The 22,728-nt window shown below is 46.5% G+C and overlaps 1 protein-coding gene across 4 annotated transcripts in view; it reads left to right on the forward strand.

The window, feature by feature from the left end:
- BICDL1 (BICD family like cargo adaptor 1) overlaps window positions 1-19,504 on the forward strand; it is a 44,681-nt gene extending 25,177 nt beyond the window's left edge. Inside the window, exons 3-11 of one of the 4 annotated variants that reach the window (XR_009745672.1) lie at window positions 4,579-4,713; window positions 6,612-6,752; window positions 7,658-7,837; window positions 8,142-8,360; window positions 8,597-8,740; window positions 11,536-11,666; window positions 14,226-14,346; window positions 15,220-15,328; window positions 18,422-18,558. Coding sequence is in view for 3 of the 4 variants with exons in the window: in XM_061465844.1 (XP_061321828.1) it covers window positions 4,579-4,713; window positions 6,612-6,752; window positions 7,658-7,837; window positions 8,142-8,360; window positions 8,597-8,740; window positions 11,536-11,666; window positions 14,226-14,346; window positions 18,422-18,622 (1,272 nt within the window). In the remaining variant the exon portion in view is untranslated. Of the gene's footprint in view, window positions 1-4,578; window positions 4,714-6,605; window positions 6,753-7,657; window positions 7,838-8,141; window positions 8,361-8,596; window positions 8,741-11,535; window positions 11,667-14,225; window positions 14,699-15,219; window positions 15,329-18,421 lie in introns of those variants that run through there. The other 3 variants (XM_061465844.1, XM_061465842.1, XM_061465843.1) reach the window with 3 other exon arrangements.
- Window positions 19,505-22,728: the final 3,224 nt, after the last annotated feature.

Consider the following 22,728-nt stretch of genomic DNA (forward strand, 5'->3'; position numbering starts at 1 on the left):
AGGTCATTCTAAAGCAACGTGTTTGTTGTTTCCTCCTTTGCTTGCGTTTCAGTAGCCAAATATATTTTCCTCTCAAAGAAGAGCTGGGAATCCAGGAACCTGAAGCCAAGGGAAGCAGTGATTAGTGGTGTGAAGTGTTAATGGTACCACAGTGGGAACAGGGAGTCCCTTGAACTCAGCTATTAGCAAATTAATAAAAGGGGTAGCACACTCTCCTGAGTGTAACAAATTTAGCACTAATTAGGACTTCTCTTTCTTGGCTATTTTAGGCAAGAAAATCTTCACTATCCTTTGTTCAATTTGAATCATCGTGTTTGTAGAAGTAAATCATATGGAAACATTGGTTTCTTCACCCAGCTACAGTCTATTAAACTTTTTCTATTCTCCTTTCTGACATGACTTCACTGCATGTTTTGTATGCAGTTAGCCTTATTTAGCAAACCTTCTCCCAAAAGAGGGTTTTCTTTTGAATGAGACCAACCTACAGGCTCTTCATTTCTCACAGTCTGTCCCAAACATTGCAAAGATCCCCTCTTCACAGGAGTGTCAGAGCTCTAATTTAATTACATTTATTGATTTGATTGATTCGATGATTATCTTTCTTCATAGTGTTTTATGTCTGAAGCCTCCTTTACTTTGCTTCTTAATTTGACTTGCAAAACCTGATTAAGCTTTACTTTTTTGGCAATTCTATGATTTCTTTATGCCCATATATTCCAGATGTTAAAATGGAGTTATTATAACTGGAAAGCCATATGTTTCTGCCAAATATTTACACAGTTTTGTGTCTTTTAACACTTCAGAATTAATCAAGAGAGAAATTGAATCAGGTTTGCAATGAACATGAACCTTTAGTTAGAGTGGAGCCCAAAACATCCTCCTGCTCTTCCTTTCTTCTTGCACTGCCCAAATCTCATCTAAACCTTGCCTGAAGCCCAGAAAACAAAACTCACAGTTGATTGAATATATGTAATTGTGAATTGATGTCTATGCTTTGGCAGATCCATTTCAAACTCTGCCTGGTGGCTGTGCTGGCTAATTTGCCTATAACCAGGAAATTAATTCTTTCTTAACTACAGAGCAAAGCTGTGATGCTGGGCAATACATGTCTGCCTTTCTGGAAAGGATATTACTTCTCTTGAGCGAAATCAATGCATCACTAAATCATTGACATATCCACGAAAGATTTTAGCTTTTGATGTTTAGGAGAACACTGATGGGAAGAGAAAGCCCTAATGTTTGCATAATGAGAGTGGAGCCAAACTGTCTGAGGCAGAAGAAACTCGCTTCAATTCAAGAAAAGCCATATCTTATTTGAGCAATAAAGGGAAAATGTAGATAGAAGGTTACATCTTCTGATGACATTAAGTAAAAGAGCACATTAGAAACAATCAGCAGGGAGTTCATGGCATAAAACAAACATGTACACATGCACACATGTACAGCAGTGTGGAGAACCCAAGTAGATGTCATATGAAAATATGCCATAAAACCTGACAAGTACTGGACACTGTCAAAGTGTCTTTCTATAAAATAATGCAAACTGATGTTAAAGTCTAGACTTTATAATCAATTAGAAAGGGTATTTTGACAGCAGTATTAATAACCTCTGAAACAAATGTAGCATGAAAAGCATGTTTCCATAACCATAGCTCAGTTCAGAAGACTTTGTCTCAAATCTATGAAAAATCAGATCTTTACAAAGGTTATACTAAAGGTATCAGCCATTTCCCTACCTAGAAGAACTGGATGAAGACTTTTTCTTGTTCTCCTATGGAGGGAAACACTTGATACAGTCATTTCTGTTTACTTCTGTTAAATGGCTGGTCAGAGAGGGTATTCTTCACTGTATGAGGCTAAAGAACGTATTAGTTTGACTTTACTCTGCAGCATGAGATAGGATGTGAATGGTGCATGCTGAGATGACACTGTAACATCCAGTCTGCTTTAGGCCCTGAATGCTAACAATGCTTTCTTCCCTCCGTGTGGGCTATAACTGGGAATAAGATGTGTGAGCATGTAAGCTAAGCAGCAAGTAGATAAATTCCAGATGGTGATTTAAAGCTGGTGAATACAAGCCTTATAGTACTGCAAGCAGTCTAGTACCAGAAAGGACCTTTGAGGTCAATTCATTTCCCTTCTGTCATAAGCAGCCCTCTGGAAGAAATTGCATGATAAAGTGATCCAGCTCCATCACAGAATTAATTTTTGCTACCATTTCGCCTACTGTAATGGTGGAGGAGAAGGAATCCTATTGCAGTTCCTTGGAAACGTAGAAATCTTCCTATTCCCAGCCTTAACATACTCTTACGCAGTTTATTCACATCATTTTCTCTGCCAAAATTGTACTTCTGCTTAAATAGAGCTTTTCCCTTCTGTGTGCTTCTACATGATGTATTTATAGGGAGACCTCTCTCAGCATTCATTGCATGAGATAAAACAAGCCATCCTTTTTTAGTCTCCTCTCATATAACAGAATTGCCATGATCTGGATCACCCTTGCAGCCCGTTCCTTTGCCTGCTCCAGTCTGAGCATGGGGACCAGAACTAGCAAGAGCAGCTATATATTGTCTTAGCAGGGATTTTTACAGTGCCATTAATACTCCCTTGTTTCTTACTGCTATATTGTACATTTATACTGTCTGTACATAGACTTGCTCTTGCATATAAGTTATGCAGTTAACCATCAAATATTGGTGCGTCACCTCAGCTGGTACAACTTCTGCTCCTTGGGAGTGTGGTCAGCATCTTGCAGACAAAATCCCTTGGTGCTTTTCATCTGGTGCTTCTTCATCCTTGACAGCTCCTGCGGAGTATTTCAGCATGAAGATGTTTCGGCAGTCTTTACAAAAGCAAGTGAATCATTCAAAATAAGCACAATCCATCTATCTTCCTTAGTGTCACCAATTAATAGCTGCTCAGGATGCTTTGAAATCTATAGCTGCTTAAGGGAAGAAAAATAACCAACCCCTTCCTATAGTGCTGTGCCATCATTATATTTTGTGTACTCTGCCTGTGCTAGGAAGCTTTATTAAATAAATGAGGTGAAGGTGATAAGCAACAGCCTCTGATATGAAGCTTTAAAGAAAGGGAAAAGGCCAGTTATGCTAATCCAGGATAAGAAGGGAACTAAAAACCAATCGGTAGACAAGATTATTTCTTATTTTTGAAAGCCATTTCTCATGCCAGAAGCCAGTGGTGAGAACCTGACTGATTTCTGTGGCTGTGATTCTGCCTTCTGCTGCCCCTGCAGCAAGCTGTGTTGGGGCAACCACAGTTTCCTCCACTTGATGGAGCTGGAACAGCCTTTTACCTCTTGCTTCTGATTTGGAGCATTCTGCAGAGTGTGCAAAGTAAGGGACTATTTTTAAAAGGGGGTAGTGTTGCCTCTGAGGGCAGCTTAGGCCGGGTCTGTGTCCTTATTCCTCAGGTCACAAGCTGTTGAAGCAAGGTCACTGCACCCTTTGGTGGAGCTGACAACGTGGGCTCCCTGTCAGCCAGAGCACCCCAAGTCAGATCCTGACCCACGTTTGCCAGACATAAGGATGCACTCCCAAACCTGCCCACAGCTGCTGACCCCAATGCAGGTTTTCTCTTGTCTCCACCCCTCCCTCCTGTCTCATCTCCCTGTCTAAGGCACTGTGGCCACTGATGGCCCTTGCCATTGGACATACAGCTCTGTCTGTGCCCCTAGCATGCCACCTCTTGAGGGAGATCAGTTCACTTCCAGCTAACCTGCCAAAAGGGAGGTCTGTGCCTAGAGTGTAATGGAACCTGATGGAGGCTAATTAAATAGAAAATCATCCATTTGTGTTGTCTCCTTAGGGATTTGTCATAAAAACCTTATGTTCTCTTACAAGCCTAAACAAGTGTGTTCACCATGCAAAAACCAGCTATAAAGCTGTCTGGAGAGTAGTCAATGTGTCTAAGTTGTCATTTACAGGGGCTGTCTGCAGCTCGAATCCTGCAGGTAGGAATGGCCTCAAACTGTCCTCAAACCACCCTGCACAAATGGGGCATTCCTCCCTCGAAATGGGAAAGAGGACCAAGCCCTCTGCAAGCGATCCTGCCCTGACAGTCATGTGGAGCGGATGCTTCTCCTTCTGGCCATGATGGGAGCCAGAAATCAGAGGCAAAGAGCACTTGTTATTTTAGAGCTGTGCCAGAGATGTTCAGAGGTTTAGAAAGTATAAATCTATTAGTTGTGTTTGCTGGGGGCATGAGGATTGGCTCCCCTCACCTTTGCCAGTGGCCTGGTCTCCTCCTCAACCCCAACTAGGCTGTTTGAGGAAAACTGAATTTCCCGTAGGACAAAGGAGTCATGCTGTATTGCAATGGAATAAAGTTATGGGCTGCGTCCCCTTGGCTGCCCCAAGGGAAAAATCCACATAACTGCTCTCTTCAGCATCTGTCCAGGATGAGCTTTTCCCTCACCCAAACTGTGCAGGCTTCAGTTTCTGCCAAAACTGGGGCTCATGGAGAAGTCATATCAGGGCAGATCTTTCAATGGGCTGCAGGAGATAACTGCTTTCTACGGGACAACCCCCTGGGTAACACCATCTGGTTGTCTCCTTGCAGGCGTCAGAGGTGGAGAGGCAGCTCTCCCTGCAGGTCCACACGCTCCGGGAGGACTTTCGGGAGAAGAACTCCTCCAGCAGTCAGCACATCGTGCGGCTCGAAAGCCTCCAAGCCGAGGTGAGTGACCTGCACTCCGTCTTGTCCCCTGAAAAGGAGTTTTAACTTGTGGAGAGAACCCCTCTGAACTGAGGAAACAAACCCTGCCTGTTGGAGCAAAGAGAAGGATGGTAGCTGTGGGGAAAAGGACTCCCCCAGTGAGAACTTCTGCTGCAACCCAGGCTGGGGTGGCACAGGCCAGCTTCCACTGCTGCTTTGGCCACAAGCATGCCTTCAAAATGGATGGATGGATTAGAAGGATCTTCCAGCAGATAAACCATGGCAGTGCTCCTGCAGAGCTGCTGCCCAGTACAGATGAAACTCCAGGGTACGGTTGGAAAGGAAGGACTGCAAGGGTTTTTCTTTCTTCTGTTTCTCATGCTTGCAGGGAAAGCAGGAATCCTCTCCTGCCTCCAGCCCATGCACATAGGAAAGCAAGGAGCTCCTAGCTGCTTTAGCTCTGGGACATTAGCAGGAATGATATTTCCTTCCTTCCTCTTCTCTTCCCTGACAGGGGTCACTGAGACCCACGTAGGCAGGAACTAGGTGGTCAGAAGATGTCCAACTCTACCACCTGACCACTACTTTCATTTATAAGCTGTCTGGAAGAGCTTTTCCTAAAATTTCTCAATTTCTTCTTTTCTCCCCCTCCCTCCTGCTCCCTGCTGGTCCCTCGCCTTTTCCTCCCCTCCCCTTGGTGTGGAGCAGCAGGTCCTTGAAGTAAGTATGGAGGCTCAAAAGGGGCTGCCCGCGTGTGCATAGCTCTTACCATGCATGCCTGTCACTGTGCATGCCTCACCTTGCCTCGTTACATCTCTTTATTTCTAAATCCCTTTCCCCCTATGCCCTTCCCATGCCCTATGCCTATGGCAGAGCAATGCCTTTTCTGTTATATGGGCATTCACAGGGTGTTCATTACTGGTTTGGATACCAAATATGAACTCTCAGTACAATGTCTGTATTATGCCTCTTATTTTTCTTGAACCCCTTTCTCCAACCCACACAAATCATAATGGTGGTGGGAAGAGACATGTCAGAAACCATTAGTCACTTAAGAGCAGCTTTCCAATACCTACAGCAGCCTTTACCCTGCAGAAACAGCAAGTCCACACATTTTGCCAATATTCCCTCATGCAGCCAAATCTTCCCAGCAAACTGGAAAGCAGCAGAGACAGAAGGTCCCAAAGAGGCCTTCCACTGGGAAGTTGCTGAATTCATCTATGGTCCATGAATTAAAAGGAGGCCACAGGGAATATTTAGAGCTATACTGGACTAGTAACTGGCATGCCCAGCCCCCAGTGGTCCTGTGCATGCTGGAAAAGGCTCCTCTTTCTTGGTTAAACAATAAGTGACCTTGGCTAGTGCTGATTCATCCTGTGCACTGTTCCCAGCTAACTGAATCACAGAGGTTTTGCTTGGCACACTGTCCCTCACCACCTGAAATCACTGCCCTTGACAATTAAAAGAAATGAACCAATTTTAAAGGCAACTGATCACTATGAGGCTAAAAATAAGCATGGCATAGAAAGGAGTCTTCACAAGCAAAAAGACAGAAAAGTCCCTGGTGAGGACTTGGTGAACATGCAGCTATTCAGTAAAGCATACGGGTAGTGCTGTGGCACAGCCCTGTGGGGCTCCCATAGAGGAGAAAATGCCACCATGCTCAGTCAGGGACCAGCCAGCAAAAGTAACTAGTTTTGCCCAGTCTTAAAAAGTTTTAAGGTACAAGGGGTGGGCAGGGCTGGTCTCCACCTAATCTGTTTGGTCATTTCTGCCTGTCATTTCACACACACAGATACAGTTTCTTTCATACAGCTACAGAATACGTATGTGCATACTTACGCTTTTTGCCGTTTCATTTCTGTCTTGGGAAGTTGATTTCACGCCTCTCTGCAAAGTGCAGGGTCTGACACCACCTCTTTCCTTCACAGATCAAGATGCTGACGGACAGGAAGCGGGAGCTGGAGCATCGCCTTAGTGCCATGATGGAGGAGAATGACCTGCTCCAGGGAACCGTGGAGGAGCTGCAGGACCGAGTCCTCATCCTGGAGAGACAAAGCCATGACAAGGACCTGCAGGTGAGGAGGCAGCCATGGCACAGGGAAGAGGGGGGGAACTGGAGTAAAAGATACGGTTTGGGGGAAAACTCACCAGAAAGATAATCAGGAACTGGGAACAGACAAAACAGCCAGAAGAATAAAATGGCTCATGTAAGCATGGCAGCAAGCAAGGCCCTGGGTGTTAGTTAGGGTCTGTTCCACAGGAACAGATAACAGGAGCCACAATGGAGCATCTTGACAGCAGAGCAGCTTAGGAGGGAGATCTGAGCGAACGAGTCGGTCAGTGTGCGGGGGAAATGAGGGCAGTGACTGCCCTTGTAGCTCTCACTGCTCAGATGGTTTCCCAACAAGCCCCATGGTGCTCACAGCTGTGTCACTAAACATTGCTCCCTGGAGAACAAGCTGGCACCTCTGTGGCTTCAGACATCTTAGGAGAGAGCAAGAGTTTTCCATTTCTTTTCTGTAGGTTGATAACCACTGGATCCCAGCTCTTCAAACAGCCCTGAATTGTTTTGTCCCTCTCTCATATATATATTTGTATTTATATACACATATAGATTTTTTAAACCACATCTGTATTACTTTTCTTTTTGGATTCACTTCCTGCTGTGTTATTTTCAGCATTTTTTTTTTACCTGAGTCCCAACTTCTTCACAACGCTCCTCATTTTAGTTCTGATTAACCTGATATTTTTATCTTTCAGGATATTCTGGAGCTTAAACTGTGTCTAATGACATTTGGAGATTATTAAGCTCCAATAAAGAGCAGTATCAGCCAAGAGTATGTTCCTCCTGGCTGGAAATCCTCTTTTTGTGACACTCATTCCTCCTTCAGCTCTTTCACAAACCAAGGGATTCATCCAGTCTATATCACCTCCACCAATACCTTACTTCCTTGACGAATTCCTTGATTTTCTTTGCAAGCTGCACCAAAGCCAGCTGGAGCTCCAGGAGGTGCGTCTGTCCTACCGGCAGCTGCAGGGCAAGGTAGAAGAGCTCAGTGAGGAGAGAAGTCTCCAAAACTTCAACACAACCAGCACATCCCTGCTGTCTGAGATAGAGCAGAGCATGGAGGCAGAGGAGCTGGAACAAGAACGAGAACAGGTATTTGCCCTCGTACCCCTGGGAAAGCCTGCGGTCCTGTGTGACCAACTCCAGAGGGAAAGGGAGTTTAATGCATTTGATCTGGACTTGGAGCTGAACCAAGAACCAGACAATTGGGGTTATGGTCTCAGCTCTGGTATCATCACTTTTTTCACCATTTGAAAGTAAACCTCTGCCTCCATTTGGAAACCAGCATAGCAAGCTAGACAAGTATTTGTGAGGTTTGGCAATCCTCACTTCACTGTGGAAGGAGGATCTCCATGGTCTTGATGTCCCAGGCTAATGTCAGGCTCTCTTGTTCCAGCTGAGGCTGCAGCTCTGGGAAGCATATTGCCAAGTGCGGTATCTTTGCTCCCATCTCAGAGGAAACGACAGTGCAGACTCAGCAGTCTCTACAGACTCCTCCATGGATGAGTCTTCAGAAACATCATCAGCCAAAGATGTTCCAGCCGGCAGCCTACGGGCAGCGCTCAGCGAGCTGAAAAGACTGATACAAAATGTGCTGGATGGGGCAGACTCCACGGTAAGTTGGGGGCACAGAGAGACCTTGGCTTGTGCATGTCCCCTTGCCCAGGTGACAGAGCTTGCTGCAGGTTGCCCCTGGGAAGGCACATGGGAGCAAAACTGAAACTCTACCAAAGTCACATTCAAGTTTTCTTCTTCCTTGTTTAGTCTCCCTCATCCCAAACCTCTACAGAAATAATGCACTTGCCTTTTTTAAAGTGAAACCTGAGCAAGAGATTTCTCTCCCGCTCTCAGAGCTCTCGACGAAGCGACGATGATGCCTTAGAGGAACAGATCAGGAGAACAAGCGAGGACTCGCGAGCCCTGAGGGAATTAATGGAGGGAGAACGGGGGAAACTGAGGCAGAGTTTGGAGGAACTGCAGCGACTGCACAGCCAGGTTAGCAATTCGCACACTTTACATGTAACCCTGTAACACTAGGGTTCAGCCTCCAAGACATACCTTCCATAGAAGAGATCAACATGATAGATAACCCAGGAAGATTTAGGACAAAGAGGGAGACTGCTAAACCTGGTGCCAAAACTTTGTGTGCTGCTCTGCTGTGTATGGAGCAGGTTTGCCTCCTCCACAGCAGCATCACAAACCCTCATAAATACACACCAGAGAATCTTGATCTGGCACCAGGTAGCACCCCAGGGCCAACAGGAACCACCTAAGGCTAACAATAGCAATAAAAGATCCAGCCCCAAAACCAACACCACACTTGAAGCACAGAATCACACTGCATCTGCACTGAATGCAGCACCGCCTGTGTCTGAGGTCCTATGCCAAAAGCAGCAAATGGAGACAGGCACCCAAGGAGAAGCTCTGCAATCCCTGTCTCAGGGACACGTCTCCAAACACTGGAGGGGATCCCAAGGCCACAGTAGCAGCAGCCTCAAGCACAGCTGCTTCTGCGGCACTAACTGCATCGGAGGAGGGAATGGGGTTAACACCCTTGCCTGATCTTGCCAGTGGAGCTGCACTGCACTTTTGCCATGCTTCTTTGGGGAAGAAAAAAGGAAACACATCCCTGTTGAGGAAGTCAGCACAACCTGGGTCTGACAGCCTTGTGTAGGGCTAAGGGAGCTCCCACCATGGGACCAAAGCAAAAAGAGAGCATCATTAACTACCCCTGCAGTGATGGCTGCATGTGTATGAGGATGGAAATGGTCTTGGTGACAAAGCAGCTGATTAGAGGCAGACTGCAGCAAGGGAGCAGCCCTGCCACCTGCCCTTCCATCCACCACAAGAGACACCTTTGAGAGTCCAAACTTCTGTCCTCAGTGAGCCATGAGCCCAGGCATTCTTCTAGTGGTGCTGCCATAGTCCTTAAACACATCTGAGATGGAGGAGGAATCACTTCAATGTAGCTATGCTAACAGAGACTGTTAGGGGGTTATTCACAGATCTTGAGTGATCATCTGTACACCAGCCTGCTTGTCTGGATATAGCACCTCCTTACACATGGGGCTTCTATAGGTCACCAGGAGGGAGCAGCACTTGGTTGTTCTTTGCTGTGTCTGATCTTCCCAAACTCCCCATCCAGGAAGGACCAAAGGATCTGCTCTGGATCACAAGTCTGGACCCCCATTTCTGGTTTTAGGGGTCGCTGACTACCAGAGCTTTGAATATCTAGGGAGCAAAGGGAAGACGGCAGCTCTGCTTTCTTTTCACACCTCTGTGTTATATGGAGAAAGATGAGACATTACTACAAATGCAGCAGACTTTGCTCTCAGAGAAGCACTCCAGCTTCATGCAACAAGTACATCTCCTGCAGCTTTTGCCCATAGCCCAGCCTTACCATAAAGGCAATGTTGTCTTCAGTTCAGTACTAAAGAACATCAATGCACATGGAAGTCTGGTCCATGGGAGGCAGCAGTTCTTTGCTGCCTCCACACCCCTCTGCACTGTCACTGGTGTTGATACAACAAAAGGGGAACTCCTAAATGGCTTTTGGAACCTTGTAGCACCACACACATTCATTGCTCCTGCCTGAGAGCAAGGTGGAGACAGGAATTACCTCTGTGTGTGTCATCCCATTCTTACCCAAAACAGACAAAACCAGTTAAGACCCCAAACCTAGCGCCAAACACAATGGCTGGGCCTCTTGATCCACTGCCCCCTGTGCTCAGTAGAAATCCTCAGCAAATAGTTCCCACCACTACTATCACATCACTGCTCTGAGGTGCACCCTGTGCTGGGCTGCAGGAGGGCACGGCTCGAGCAGTGCAAGGGATTGCAGCCCCAGCTCACAGCGGGCAGCCTCTGCACACAGACAGGGTGCTTCTACACCCCTCTAACCAGCCATGCAGTGCCAACAGCAGATCCTCCCATGCCGCTGATGTGACGAGCCCTTTCTGACTGACTGCCCTCTATTTAAAGATTTCTTTGAGGATCCAAGCACTACTGAGCTGCATTTAGAGAAAGGAGGTGGGTCAAATGCTGGAAGGGTTTCCAGGTGGTGGAGTAGTGTAACAGAGCATGTGTGCCCTAGACAAAGAAATTAAATGTGTATGAAATATTGCGAAGCTGTGCTAATGCAAACCTTGCATGATTTCACACCCTATTAACTCACTCTGCACAGGACCAAAGCGATAGATCATTTCACAGACTATTTAACACTCTGCACATATTTTAAAGTCTAATTAAAATTGTAAGATGTGCCAGTAACACCTTCCATGGCGTGAAAGGGAATTTTCACATCCTTTGTCTTCAGCTTCATACTACTTCAAGAGACACAAGGGCCCCCTCCAAAAATATCTTATTTGCTGCTAAATGATGTTTGCAATACTTTAACTCTGGAAAGATCAGAGTACAACAGGCAGACTCGGAGAATGCATGGACAAGACAAACTGCTTGGCTAGGGACAATATTTCAGCTCTGATGCCACAGAGAAAGCCAAGTTGCAGGTGGGTCCTGCCCTGCATAGCTGCACAGCTTTCAGTGCTGTTGCTGCATGTTACTGAGGCCGTCCTGGTGACCCATCTTGCTCAGACCAGCACTGCCAGCATCCCCTAGCGAGCTGGCACATTGCACAGGGGGTTGCACCAGCACTAACAGCCCTGTCCCAATAGACACAGCTTCTACAAGCAGGGGAGCTCAGCCTCCAGATGAGTCCATGTGGCCCTTTCCCCTCCCACTCTTGGTGAATTTGAGCAATGCTGCATTTGATGCCCTCCCTCTACCCACAGGTCACGCTACTGAGTGTAGAAATGACGACACTGAAGGAGGAACGGGACCGGCTGCGAGGTGCTGCTGAAGACAAGGAGACAAGTGAAAGGCTCCTGCAGGCCATCAGGGACCGGGATGAGGCCATTGCCAAGTAAGTGGTACCAACAGCCAAAGCCAGGCTGGGTTAGCAGTTATGGGGTGCCTTAGCAGATTCCTCCAGGTGGGTTTCTCACCCTCCATGAATTTCAGTAACTGTTACAAAGGGATGGAGTGAGCGCTGGCTTTACTGGCATTAGGAAATGCTGCCAGGAGCTTGGGAGCAGGGCAGGAGATGCCAATTCCCAAAGCTGCCCCTTTAGGAGGCAGCTGTGAACCACGTTTTAGCCATCCCTAGTACTGGTCTAGTCACAGCAAGGAGACAACTTTGGAGAACCAAATGGAAGCACCAGGTCTACCCTATTTGTCATATTTTTTTCTTTTGCTCTTCCAGACATACCACCCTGCTTTCCTGCTCATCCCCCTTACAGCCCTGCTTGGGCTTCTTCCCTAAACCACTTCTCCAGTCACTTGCTTTCCTTCCCTGTTCCAGGGCCTGTTTTTCAGCTCCAGTCCTGTGATTCCCTTTTTGTCCTTTTGGGATTCTCCCACTTTATTTCCCCATCCTCCTTGTAGACCTGTGCAGTTTTGCTACCCCATATCCCAGCTCTGTGCTGGGGCTTGCCACGCTGCCCTAAGCACTCTTTGCCCTGAGGAGAGGGGCAGAAACATTCATCCCTTTGTGCTCTACACAGAAAGCATACATGTGATAATCTCTTCAATAAGCAGATGGGCCAGGACACCACCAGTCCCATCTCCTTATGGAAATGCCAAATAAGCCCTTATGAAGAATAGGAACACAAAAAGCATTGCACCCCCCAGGATGTGGGGAGCTAAATCAGCATGCACAGTCCCTTCGTCTTTTAAGTGACCCAATCATCCGTGCTGCTCTCAACTGTGTAGCTGGCTGTGAAATTCCCATTGCTATCCTCTGTAACACCTCCATCTGTTGGCAAAAATAAGGAGCATCCCAGCTGCGCTGCCGGGTGCAGAGAGGTGGTTCTGACATTTCCAGTGCGTGTGGGTTGCTGGTGCTGCTGTGGCTATGGCAACGCGCTGCCGCCGCAATAAAACCCTCCGTAATACCCGACTAGGGATAGGGAGCTTCACAACAAAAGGCTATTTAAGGTGCTCAAACCCACAGCCAGAGTGAAAGGGTCCAGCTTCTCCATGGGGTTAATGACCCTGCTGGGACAAAGCACTGATATTTACAGCTGACTGTCCTGAGTGGCGGGCGTCCAGAGAAAGGGGGACGTGACAAGTGTGCATGGGTGAGTGGCGGGTGATTAACGAGCAGAAAGTGGAAGCAAACAAGAGCTTCTCATTCCTACAAATCAAAGCATCCTGCCACAGACTGAGCAGGCTCGTGATAAGCTTCCCACCTCACACCCCAAGGGTTAAGTCACTTTTGTTGAAGCCCTCCTCCCCTCCAAAACAGAAGCCCTAACTCTAAACAGAAATCGAGTCGCTGTCTGAGGCAGACATCTGGCATGGAAAATTTTTAGCTTGAAACTGAAATTGGGCAACACAGGAAGCAACAGGAAAATAGGATCACATAATAGGAGGTGTTCAGCAACCACTACCTGGAAAATACCCACAAATTTCCAAACTGGTCTTCTGCAGGGGGCACAGGGGAGCTATTAGGAGGTGATGAATTAGCTGCAGTTATCAAGATGCTATTACTTCTCCTGAAAATGTCTGCAAGGAAAGATGGTTCCCAGAATGTCATGTTATGGTTTCCCATCACACAGCAGTGAACTGAAGATTTAAGGTTTATGCTCACCTGTGTGCTCCCAGCATGGTCAGCAGCATTTCCTAGCTTTGGAAATTGCTTCTTCCTAGAGGACAATTCCTTTCCACTAGCCAGTAGCAGCTGGAACATCTCAGTCACTGGGCACTCAGGACCTTTTGGGCAACCTGGGTAATGGCATCACATGCCCAGTGGCCACCAAATGCCTGGAAAGAAACACAGCAGCAGTGTTCCCAAGGGCCAGCACAACCCCATTAAAACTGGGAGGTTTCCTTAAAGCGTAACATTTAATTCAAACAGTTCTAACAGTCTGACATTCTTACAAAGCCTGTGTATGATCTACTTGCTTCCTTCATTTCTTCCTTCCTTCAGTCCCAGTCCCAACTGAAAGCAGAGTTGTTCTCCTTGAGGGGTTTTGTTTGTTTCATATTGTGACTTATTGATCGAGTGATCAGACAACAGCTCCTTTGGTTTTTAGCATGTGCCATTTCTTTTTCATGCACAAGTAAATAGAAGAAAAGGAAATAAATATTTATATGTAATTATTCTACCTCATTTTAGAACTCTATTTTTAATGGCAGATCCAGGCACATTATCTTTCCTTATGCAGCAGTGTATCTGAATATCTCTTTATATTCTTCATAGTGTGCTTACCAGAAACCTCCTGGCTTTGTAGTAACAATGGTTCTATGGTTCCATCCCACTCTTCAGATTAATAGGCTGTCCAGAATACAATGGACATCAACAGCTTAGCACCTGGGGACTTGCCACTGAAAGAAACTGTTGACTGCTCCTCAAGGATATGTTTAACACTTCCTTTTAAATAAAAAGAGAAACACACTCAGTTTCTCACTGTCTCCCCAGGAAGAACGCGGTGGAGGTGGAGCTGGCCAAGTGCAAGATCGACATGATGTCCCTCAACAGCCAGCTGCTGGATGCCATCCAACAGAAGGTGAACCTCTCGCAGCAGCTGGAGGCCTGGCAGGTGAGTAGGGCAGGGTATGGGTGGCACATGGCCTATGATGCACCTTTGGATGTCTTTCCCCCCTCCTCCCTGTGGGTTTGCTGTGTTCTCAGCCTGGGAATCCATGCATAGGAAGTTTTGCTCTGGGCTCTGCAGGAACCAGTGATGCAGTGGTGCTCAGGGTGTGAAACACAGCCCTGCCTTGCTCAAAGCCTTTCAGCTGTAAGCAGATAATTAATTATACAGAGACAGCCATTTAAAATGAAGAAACAAACTGTATCTCATGGCTGCCTGCAGCATGGGTAACATAAACCTTGCAGAGTAACACACTGTGGCCCAGGAAGGGAAGGTGTCCATGCAGGCCATGTCTGTGGGCAGGCACAGCAGTTACGCAGTTCCATAGTGGAGCAGAAAGGTGGGAGGCAGAGGTGTGGTGATTGTTTTGTGGTACATCTGCACTGTTTACAACAGCTCAGAAGATCCTGCAAAATGAAGCAAAAATCCCAGCTCTCCACCAAGGTAAAAAACCCAAACCCACAGCAGTTCAGCGGCTGCCATGGAGCTGCTCTACTTGGGGTCAGCAGGGAAAACCTGTGTAAAGGCAGAGTGCCCTTGAGATCAGACAAAGCTGACTCCTCCTGGAAACTAGCACCAAGGGGGGGCTACTTCAATAGAAAACAAGCAGATACAAGAGAAAAGGTCTGGGCCAGTGATAATAATTTGTTGCAGACCATTCAAGACCCCAATTCTACTAACAGCCTGACCAGCAGAAACCTCTTCCGTACAACCTTGCCTCTGGTTCAACTCCACTGTGTTTTCGTTTCTCTTCTTTTTTTTTATTTTCTTTTTATTTTCTTTTTTTTCCTTCTTTTCTTTTCTTTCTCCTGCTTACAGTTTGCTTCCTCAGGGCTTTTTACTATCTGGCTCCTTTGGTTTCTGATCTAGTGGCCTTTCTCAGTTCCTGTACCAACAGCTTTAGTCGTACACCCCTCCTGCCTTTGAGGTGAGCTCCTCACACCCTCACCAAGAACCTGCCATCTCCTCACCTGCTCCACTCGCTGCCACCATCACCCACATCCATCTCTGTCCTCACCATCATCTGGCAAGAGCGACCAGTGGGGTGTCTCCATCACCCATTGATATTCTACACACACACCCCAGCACCACCCAGGGCACAAGGGGCACCATCCTGTGGTGAGGCTTTACTCCCCAGGTCACCATGGGGAAAGCCAGGCTGAGGCATATATATCATTAATCCTCTGTATTCAGCATATCTAGTATCTGGAAAACTTCTTGAAATACAGACTGGGATTTTACTTCTCAGCTTTGTTATCTAGTAGGTGACACCCCGTGCTCTGCATAGGAGCTGTCTGTTTTCAAGTTCTCTTTCAGTTTGGAATGGTGACCTACTTACTAGTACACTCAGTATTTAACTGCTGGACTGTTCCCAGTTTTGGGTTTCAACAGCAGGCCTTTGCTTTCTCCCTTCACACTATGTCATCTGATTGTAGCAATACAGCAACCCCAACCACGCTCCCATCAGCTTTGAGATGAGGATCAGGCCCACTAGCACTGCAAAAATTTATCTCCTAACATATTGACCCGAAGTGTTATTAGGTAGTAGCAAAACAGTCTCCAAGCACCTAATGTCCCCAGGCATTAGAAGCTCAACCAGAGAGGCACAAAACAAGTCAGGTAATTTAGGTACTTTGGGGACTATTTTGCAAAGCCGAATGCTTCTGATAAAATGGGAAGAGATTCTCTGCTTTAGCTGGGCATAAAGGCAGGCTTTAATCTGATAAAAATTTCTCTTGTATGCTTCTAGTCTGCACTTTACCAAGGACCATCAACAAGATTACAGTTTTCTGTAAGCACATAATCATACTGGCTATAAAATACACTAGAAGCAAAACCCTGAGCCTCGCACAGGAGCGGTAGCACCTCACCCCATGCCTAATCTGACCCCCATTGGTGTTCATCATTATCTGGGGGCAGGAGGGAAATTACTAGAAATAGGGAAGGAATATGGAACAAATTTCAAGTGAAGAGGGCCGTTTCTCTCGAATGAGAGCTTAGTGGCTTCAATGCAATAGTGACAGGGGTGGTGTTAGGCTGAAAATGCTGCAGTGCCAGCAGAGAGCTGCAGCCTACATGGCCACAGCCACCAGCCTCTGAGGCTGCCTTGGGCAGCTCAAACCTGCATCTCATGCAAGGGAGCCCAGCTTACAAAGAGCATCTATGCCGCTTGCACCTCCTTCATCCTCAGCCCTTCTTGCAAAGAGCACAAACTCCTGCTGGAACACCCAGAGCACATCAGCACCATGTAGCCAGCCTTATGGACTTACTTTATGAGACAGGTCTCATACCACTGGTGTTTGTCCTCCCTCTAGTGCCCAGACAACCTATGCCTCTGCCCAGTGCCAAGGCAGGGCCACAGCTCTGCCCTAGTCTTTCTGTGTACATCTACCCTGAATCTCCACAGCCAAGTGTGTGCTCCTATTCACACACCAGACAGACAGGTACCCAAATACAGTGCATTCTCAATAGTGGATAGTGTTTGTATATATATATATATATATATATGTATATATCTGTGTAATTTTATATATATATATATAAATCTTGCTTATCCCTTGTTATGTTGTTAACCAAGGACATAGATCTGCCATGCTGGAGCCTGGGTACCTACTTTAGTTGCTAAAAGAGGTGCCTTCAAAATCTAAGTGCTATACATTTTCACAGGGCAGCTTCACCTCTGGAAACCTGTTTCACCGTAACACTGATGTTTACCTTAACCTCTTAAACTCAACCTTAAACTCTCCCTCTGCCTTTCCTCTGCTCTATAAAGATCCAAAGCTTCCCCAGTTCACATAGCTCTGCACCCTCCTGCTTCCCCAGAAAAAATCCCTATACTATATTCAGGTCCAGGCAATGGCTATCAATCCTTTTGCCTGCAGAAAATGCTGCAACAGGAGATTGGCAACAAGCCATTATTCAAGTTTCCAGTCCAAGTTGGCTGTTTGTATTCCACATCGAGATACAGAGCAGCTAGGGCACCCACTGGGTGATGGCAGCACCTTCCTTTCCGTGTGATGGGCTGCCCTGCACAAGGTGCCAAGTGAACAGCACCTCCATCACTACAGCCCATTCAGAGCAACCTTGTTCTCACCAGATAGTGCCCTCAGTCCTAATCAGGAACCAAACTGCTGGAGAACAGTTGATTTCTCCTGTGGGGCTAGTTTGTGTACACATGTTTTCACTAAGCTACAATTTTAATATGCAATTACAGCAGAAACAATGGATCTGAAGGTTTGAAATTCGCAGAATTGCTAGCCATGTTTTCAAGGAACATATTAGCATGTCATTAACAGCAACAGAACCAAGTATTTCGTGTAGAGCACAAACATGGATGAAACCAGAGTGCTTCTGGTACATCTGAAAAACCAGTGCAAGTTGCTCATGCCAAGCTGCCAGTCAGAGAGCTCTCACTGCTCTGCTGGCTCCAGGGGAAGGGACAAGCACAGCTCTCTTTTGTAAGCTTGGTGCAAAAACCCACATGGGCTCTGTTGGGCCCATGCCTGACGTGGGCCCCTCAGCTCCCAGGAACACCTTTCCCCTGCTACCAGTGGCTGTGCAGGCAGCTCTTGTCACACCTACCTAACTGCCTGCTCCACATGGCAAGCACATGGTCCTGCTCAGGACAGACATCCTCACTATTCTGGCATTTCCTTTCAGCTGCATTTGTTCTATTTATTTCTTACCCCAAAGGGGACATTTGCAAGCTGCAGACAGCAGAGAAGTATAGTTCAGAGGTGTCAGAGAACACCAAAGCAGGCAAGATGCTCCTCTGCAGGACCACCCAAGCGATTTATCCCTCAGAATTGTGTGATTTACCTTCCTTGCTCACTAAAGAGCCTCACAGCTCAAGCAAGACTGAGTGTGCAGCCAGGTGGGGAGCTAGACCTCTCCCCACTTCTTGCCATCCCTCCTCCATCTCATCACAGCACATTTCACACCCATTTCAGCCGTGTCGCTGCGCGAGCTCCCTTTGAGCATCAGCTGCCACTAACAACCCTCTCCTCTCCCTCTGCTGCAGGATGACATGCACAGGGTCATTGACCAGCAGCTGATGGACAAACACCCGAAGGAATGGAGCCAGCTTGCTTATTCCTTCTCCAGTGGCTCCGGCACAAAGCGGAGTGCCAAGCCCTCCCCCATGTTCAGGCCAGAGCAGCAGGGGGACGAGCCCACTGCGGCAGAAGGGAACCGTCTCTTTTCCTTTTTCAAGAAAAATTAAGTTGAAAAAGAGAAACCTCTCCAACGATTCCTGCTTCCAGACGGGGAGTGGGGCAGCTGCCCAGCTTGCTGCTGGACCCAACTCTGATCCACCAAGGAAAAAAGAAGGGGGCAAAGGAGTTATCCCTTGAGACTCTGCACTATTTACACCGCACCTGGTCTGAACCAAATGTTTACATGAATTGGAGATTAGCAAATTGACAATGTGATACTAACAGAGAGACACTTTTCTTTAAGTGAAGTGATAAACTTCAGGGTATATTGTAGGCGCTTTGACACGGTCCAGTTTCTGCTGTGAAGAATAATCTGATTGTCTTAAAAGCATTCTCATGCTGGAGAAGGAAATAAGCAGCCCCAAGACAAAGCAGCACAGGGGACTGAGAACTGCTGTGGCAGCGAGCACAGGGGGAAGAAGAGGGCTGAATGCAAGAGGAGAGGGGAGTCACTTGTACCACCTTCTGGTCCTGGCAGCTGTGATCTCCTTCATCCATTCCACCAAGACTGGAGTTGCTCTGGCCCCAGCATTCCCATGTTTTGACAAGTGTAGCTTTCTCCATGGTGGAAGTTGAGTCCTCATTGAATACCCTGCCACCTCCCCTGCAGCTCTGCGTAGCTGTTCCCCACCTCACTGAGAATTCAGGCTCCTCACAGATCAGGGCAGTTGTAAGATTGCTGATGTTACTGTCTTTTCTAGCTCCTTCCTCTTACAGAGATGAGAGTTGCAGTCTGTAGCTACACAGAATGTTAAGGATTTCTTCCCAGACTGACCATCTACAGTGAATTACAGACTGGATAAAAGTTGTGGATGCTCAGTCGTGGGGCACCTACTCTCCCTCCAATGGCCAAAGTTAGCTGTGGAGCTTCAGCAAGTCACACACCTTTCCCCAAAGCCATGTACACCTCCCAGTCAGAGTAGGAAACCTGTTATTTTAATTGGATAGGCCCCAAAAAAGCCTAATTCACTGAAAGCCTACCCACGATATCAGTAGGTCTTTGTCGCTGGGCCGGCAGTCTTGATCCTCAAGATGGCATGCAGGCATCTCTAACTGAAGCCAAAGGCCATGAGGGCACCTACAAAGCTCTAGAAAGCCTACAGCTTCCTCTGCTCCATGCACTAACATTAGCTATGGCCTGGCAAAAATGATGGGTATCTGTCCCTGCCTGTGGGTCATTTACTACTCAGTTCTTCGGTGAGCAGGTAGCCAAGTCTCCTGTCGAAGGTGATCAGAGCCTGCTTTGCTGTCAGCATAACTTGATCAATGAGAAGGAACGTAGCTTATTTGGTGTATGCATACAATGGTGCTGGAAATCCTGCAATACTTTAGTAGAAACCTTCCCTATGCACTGGATGGGCACCCTACAGCTCTGCTCTGTAACATAGTCTACCATCATAAACCAGCAAGGACTGCCGGCCTAAACTCAGAGGCATCCTGCTGCTGTCAACCAGTTCTCACACACTCTCCCAGCTCACTATACCCACAGGCCCCAGTTTGTTTCCCTATTGCTTTAAAGAGGCTGCCACCTACACTGTCCCATAGGAGATGGAGCTCAGTACACATTCAGCTCTGCCCTGCTCAGCAACTTAGGTGCTGAAACACCATCCTACAGGGAGCTGCTATCCCTGCTCACCGCTTACAGCAACAAGCTTTCTGATAGAATTAGGTATCAAACACCTTCTTCTAAGAAGCAGGTAAGAGGTAGGTGGCTTGGGGTTTTTTTTTCTTATTACTTTTATTCAACTTTTCTATGGGATAGAACATCCATTATACCTCAGTACAAATATCCTTTCTGCCTACAAAGATTTGAGCATTCCCATATTTCCTTCTTAGCATGAAACTACCACATTGGTATGAAGTCATCGTGCACTAAGGTAGCTCCATGTTGCAAGGAGCCGAGTACTTTTTGGGACTGAAAATGATGGTGAAAAGCCGAGTGGTAAAACCCCTTTACTTGAAAGCAATGAAACCTGGATTGCAGATTCTGCTCCAGGAAAGACTTAGGAAAGCACCACCAATACAGCTTGTTCCTCGATACAGGAAAAGGAATCTGGAGTCTCACAAGCAGGGAAGGAAAAGGAATCTTAGCTTCTCCTTGAGCAATGCTCAACTGTTGAGTATCTGTTCGTGTCTCCTTGTGCAAGTGATGGAAAGGGGTGTAGCGCAGTGCCAAGCGTGCTCACAGGATGGCAAGTCCTCATCCTCCCATCTTACCTACGTTGTGAGGCTCAGTAAGGCAGAGACACGAGGCACACACTCAGCATCTGCTGCTGTCAGGACTCAAGCTATGCCCATGTGCATTAACATAAATGCTTTGATACCTGCAAAGTCAGGTGTGGGTTCCTGGATGCCAGAGATGCCTGTGAACAGTTGTCTTATACACTGCTTGATGCCCTGCTTATTGTGGGAGACCACCTTCTTTCTGCTGTCAGTTGCCATTTCCCAGGCCCCAGCAGCTCTCTTCAGGCCACATGCCCAGCAGCCATGTGGGACTCTACCCCCATGAGGATGTACTACGTATGTATGCAATCCTAAGGCAAAGGCCTTATGTTATCCCATGAAGATGCAGTAATGAGATGAAGAAAGGTGCCTTCTGCTACAAGTTTGCTGAAAGTGACTCATTCAGTTGCAGGGGTAGGCAATTGAAATGCACAGCATATCTCTTCATTTAAGGAGGAACCTACCTTAATCCCATTGCAGTTTTATTCATTTAATAACAGTGATGGAAGAGATTGCAAGAGGAAAGTCAGCGTGTTCTAAGGTGCCAGTTGGGTATGGTTTCTTAAAAACAGCCCCTTAACTTAGTTACTTAGACTTAGTTGCACTACTAAACCCAGAAATACAAGAGAATCGGGTTTAATGAACTGGACAACACACCAAAGGAGACCTCCTTGTGCTGAGCTGCTACTCAACAGAACAGAAACTGCCTTAACATAGCAGCTAGGTTTTGTTGTTCTGTCTTCAAAACCTTCATTAGTGCAGTCCTTCACGTTCTCATTTGTCATGTTGTGTTTTAACAAGGTATTGACTATTTCACTTTGAGCTGTCATTGAAACACTCATCTACATCCTGTCACAGCCAGGAGTATGGGATCATCCTTGCAAGCGCTGGGTTAGAAGACATGCCATGAGTGATACTTGATATTTCCAGGACACATGTGGCATAAAGGAAACGTAAGCCCCACTGAATGAGATGGAGGAAGCGCATCAATCCAGCAGGTACTCAGGATCCCAAAGAAGTGGGATCAGCAGGATACAACACTCAGCCTTGCTTTTCAGATAATTCTTAATAAAACAGTAGTGCTGCACGGTCACTGTTCAAATACTGCACAGAGAAGAGATGCTGCTGAGATTAAGGTTAGAAAGAACTTTCCCACAGTGAAGTAAGACGTTGACTGCTTGGGCAAATGTTTATGACAATGGCCCAAGGGAAAAGGGATCCATTTTCCTTTAGTAAACCCTGCAAGGGAAGCAACTGTACAGAAGAAACAAGTAAGTGTAAATGAAAGGCAAGTCACTAGCACTTTACCTTAATACAAACTTAGATCAGCAACTTGCCCTTGAGATGAAAACAGATCAACTAATGGCAACATAATAATCTTGCACAGAGAAGCAACAAGGGAGGTTACAGGCAGTGCTGCATGCACAAGGACTTGATAGCTGTAAACACTTGTCCTACTTAGAATGGTGAATTCCAGCTATGCCTTTACACCAGGCAAACTCTCTACTCCCCACTCAACTATAAAAAGCAAGATTGTTTTAACCAAAAAGCCAAGAAAGGAAGTGTCTGGGTGCTGCAGCAATGATTCCCTTCGAATGAGGGAAAAAGCACACAGCAGGGACAAGCAGAAAGAATGTATCTATAGATATGTACATAAATCACAGTGCTGTAATTTTTGTATGTAGCAGTAATGTAAATACATGTATGGTTTTTATAAGATACATATTATAAAAATCTATAAAGGCATATTTTTAGTAAAAACAATGCTCTACTTCTTTTGTAAATAGTTCTCTTCAGAATAAAACTGATCATTTATACGATACCGTCTCAGCTCTCGAGTCACTGCTTATCCTCCCTAGCTGCAGAACAAGCTCACTTTCTGAACTGTCAT

Source organism: Pezoporus flaviventris, unplaced genomic scaffold (assembly GCF_033815535.1).
Source record: "Pezoporus flaviventris isolate CSIRO_AGI_PZ_B2104156 unplaced genomic scaffold, CSIRO_AGI_Pfla_v1 ptg000041l, whole genome shotgun sequence".
Taxonomy (NCBI): domain Eukaryota; kingdom Metazoa; phylum Chordata; class Aves; order Psittaciformes; family Psittacidae; genus Pezoporus; species Pezoporus flaviventris.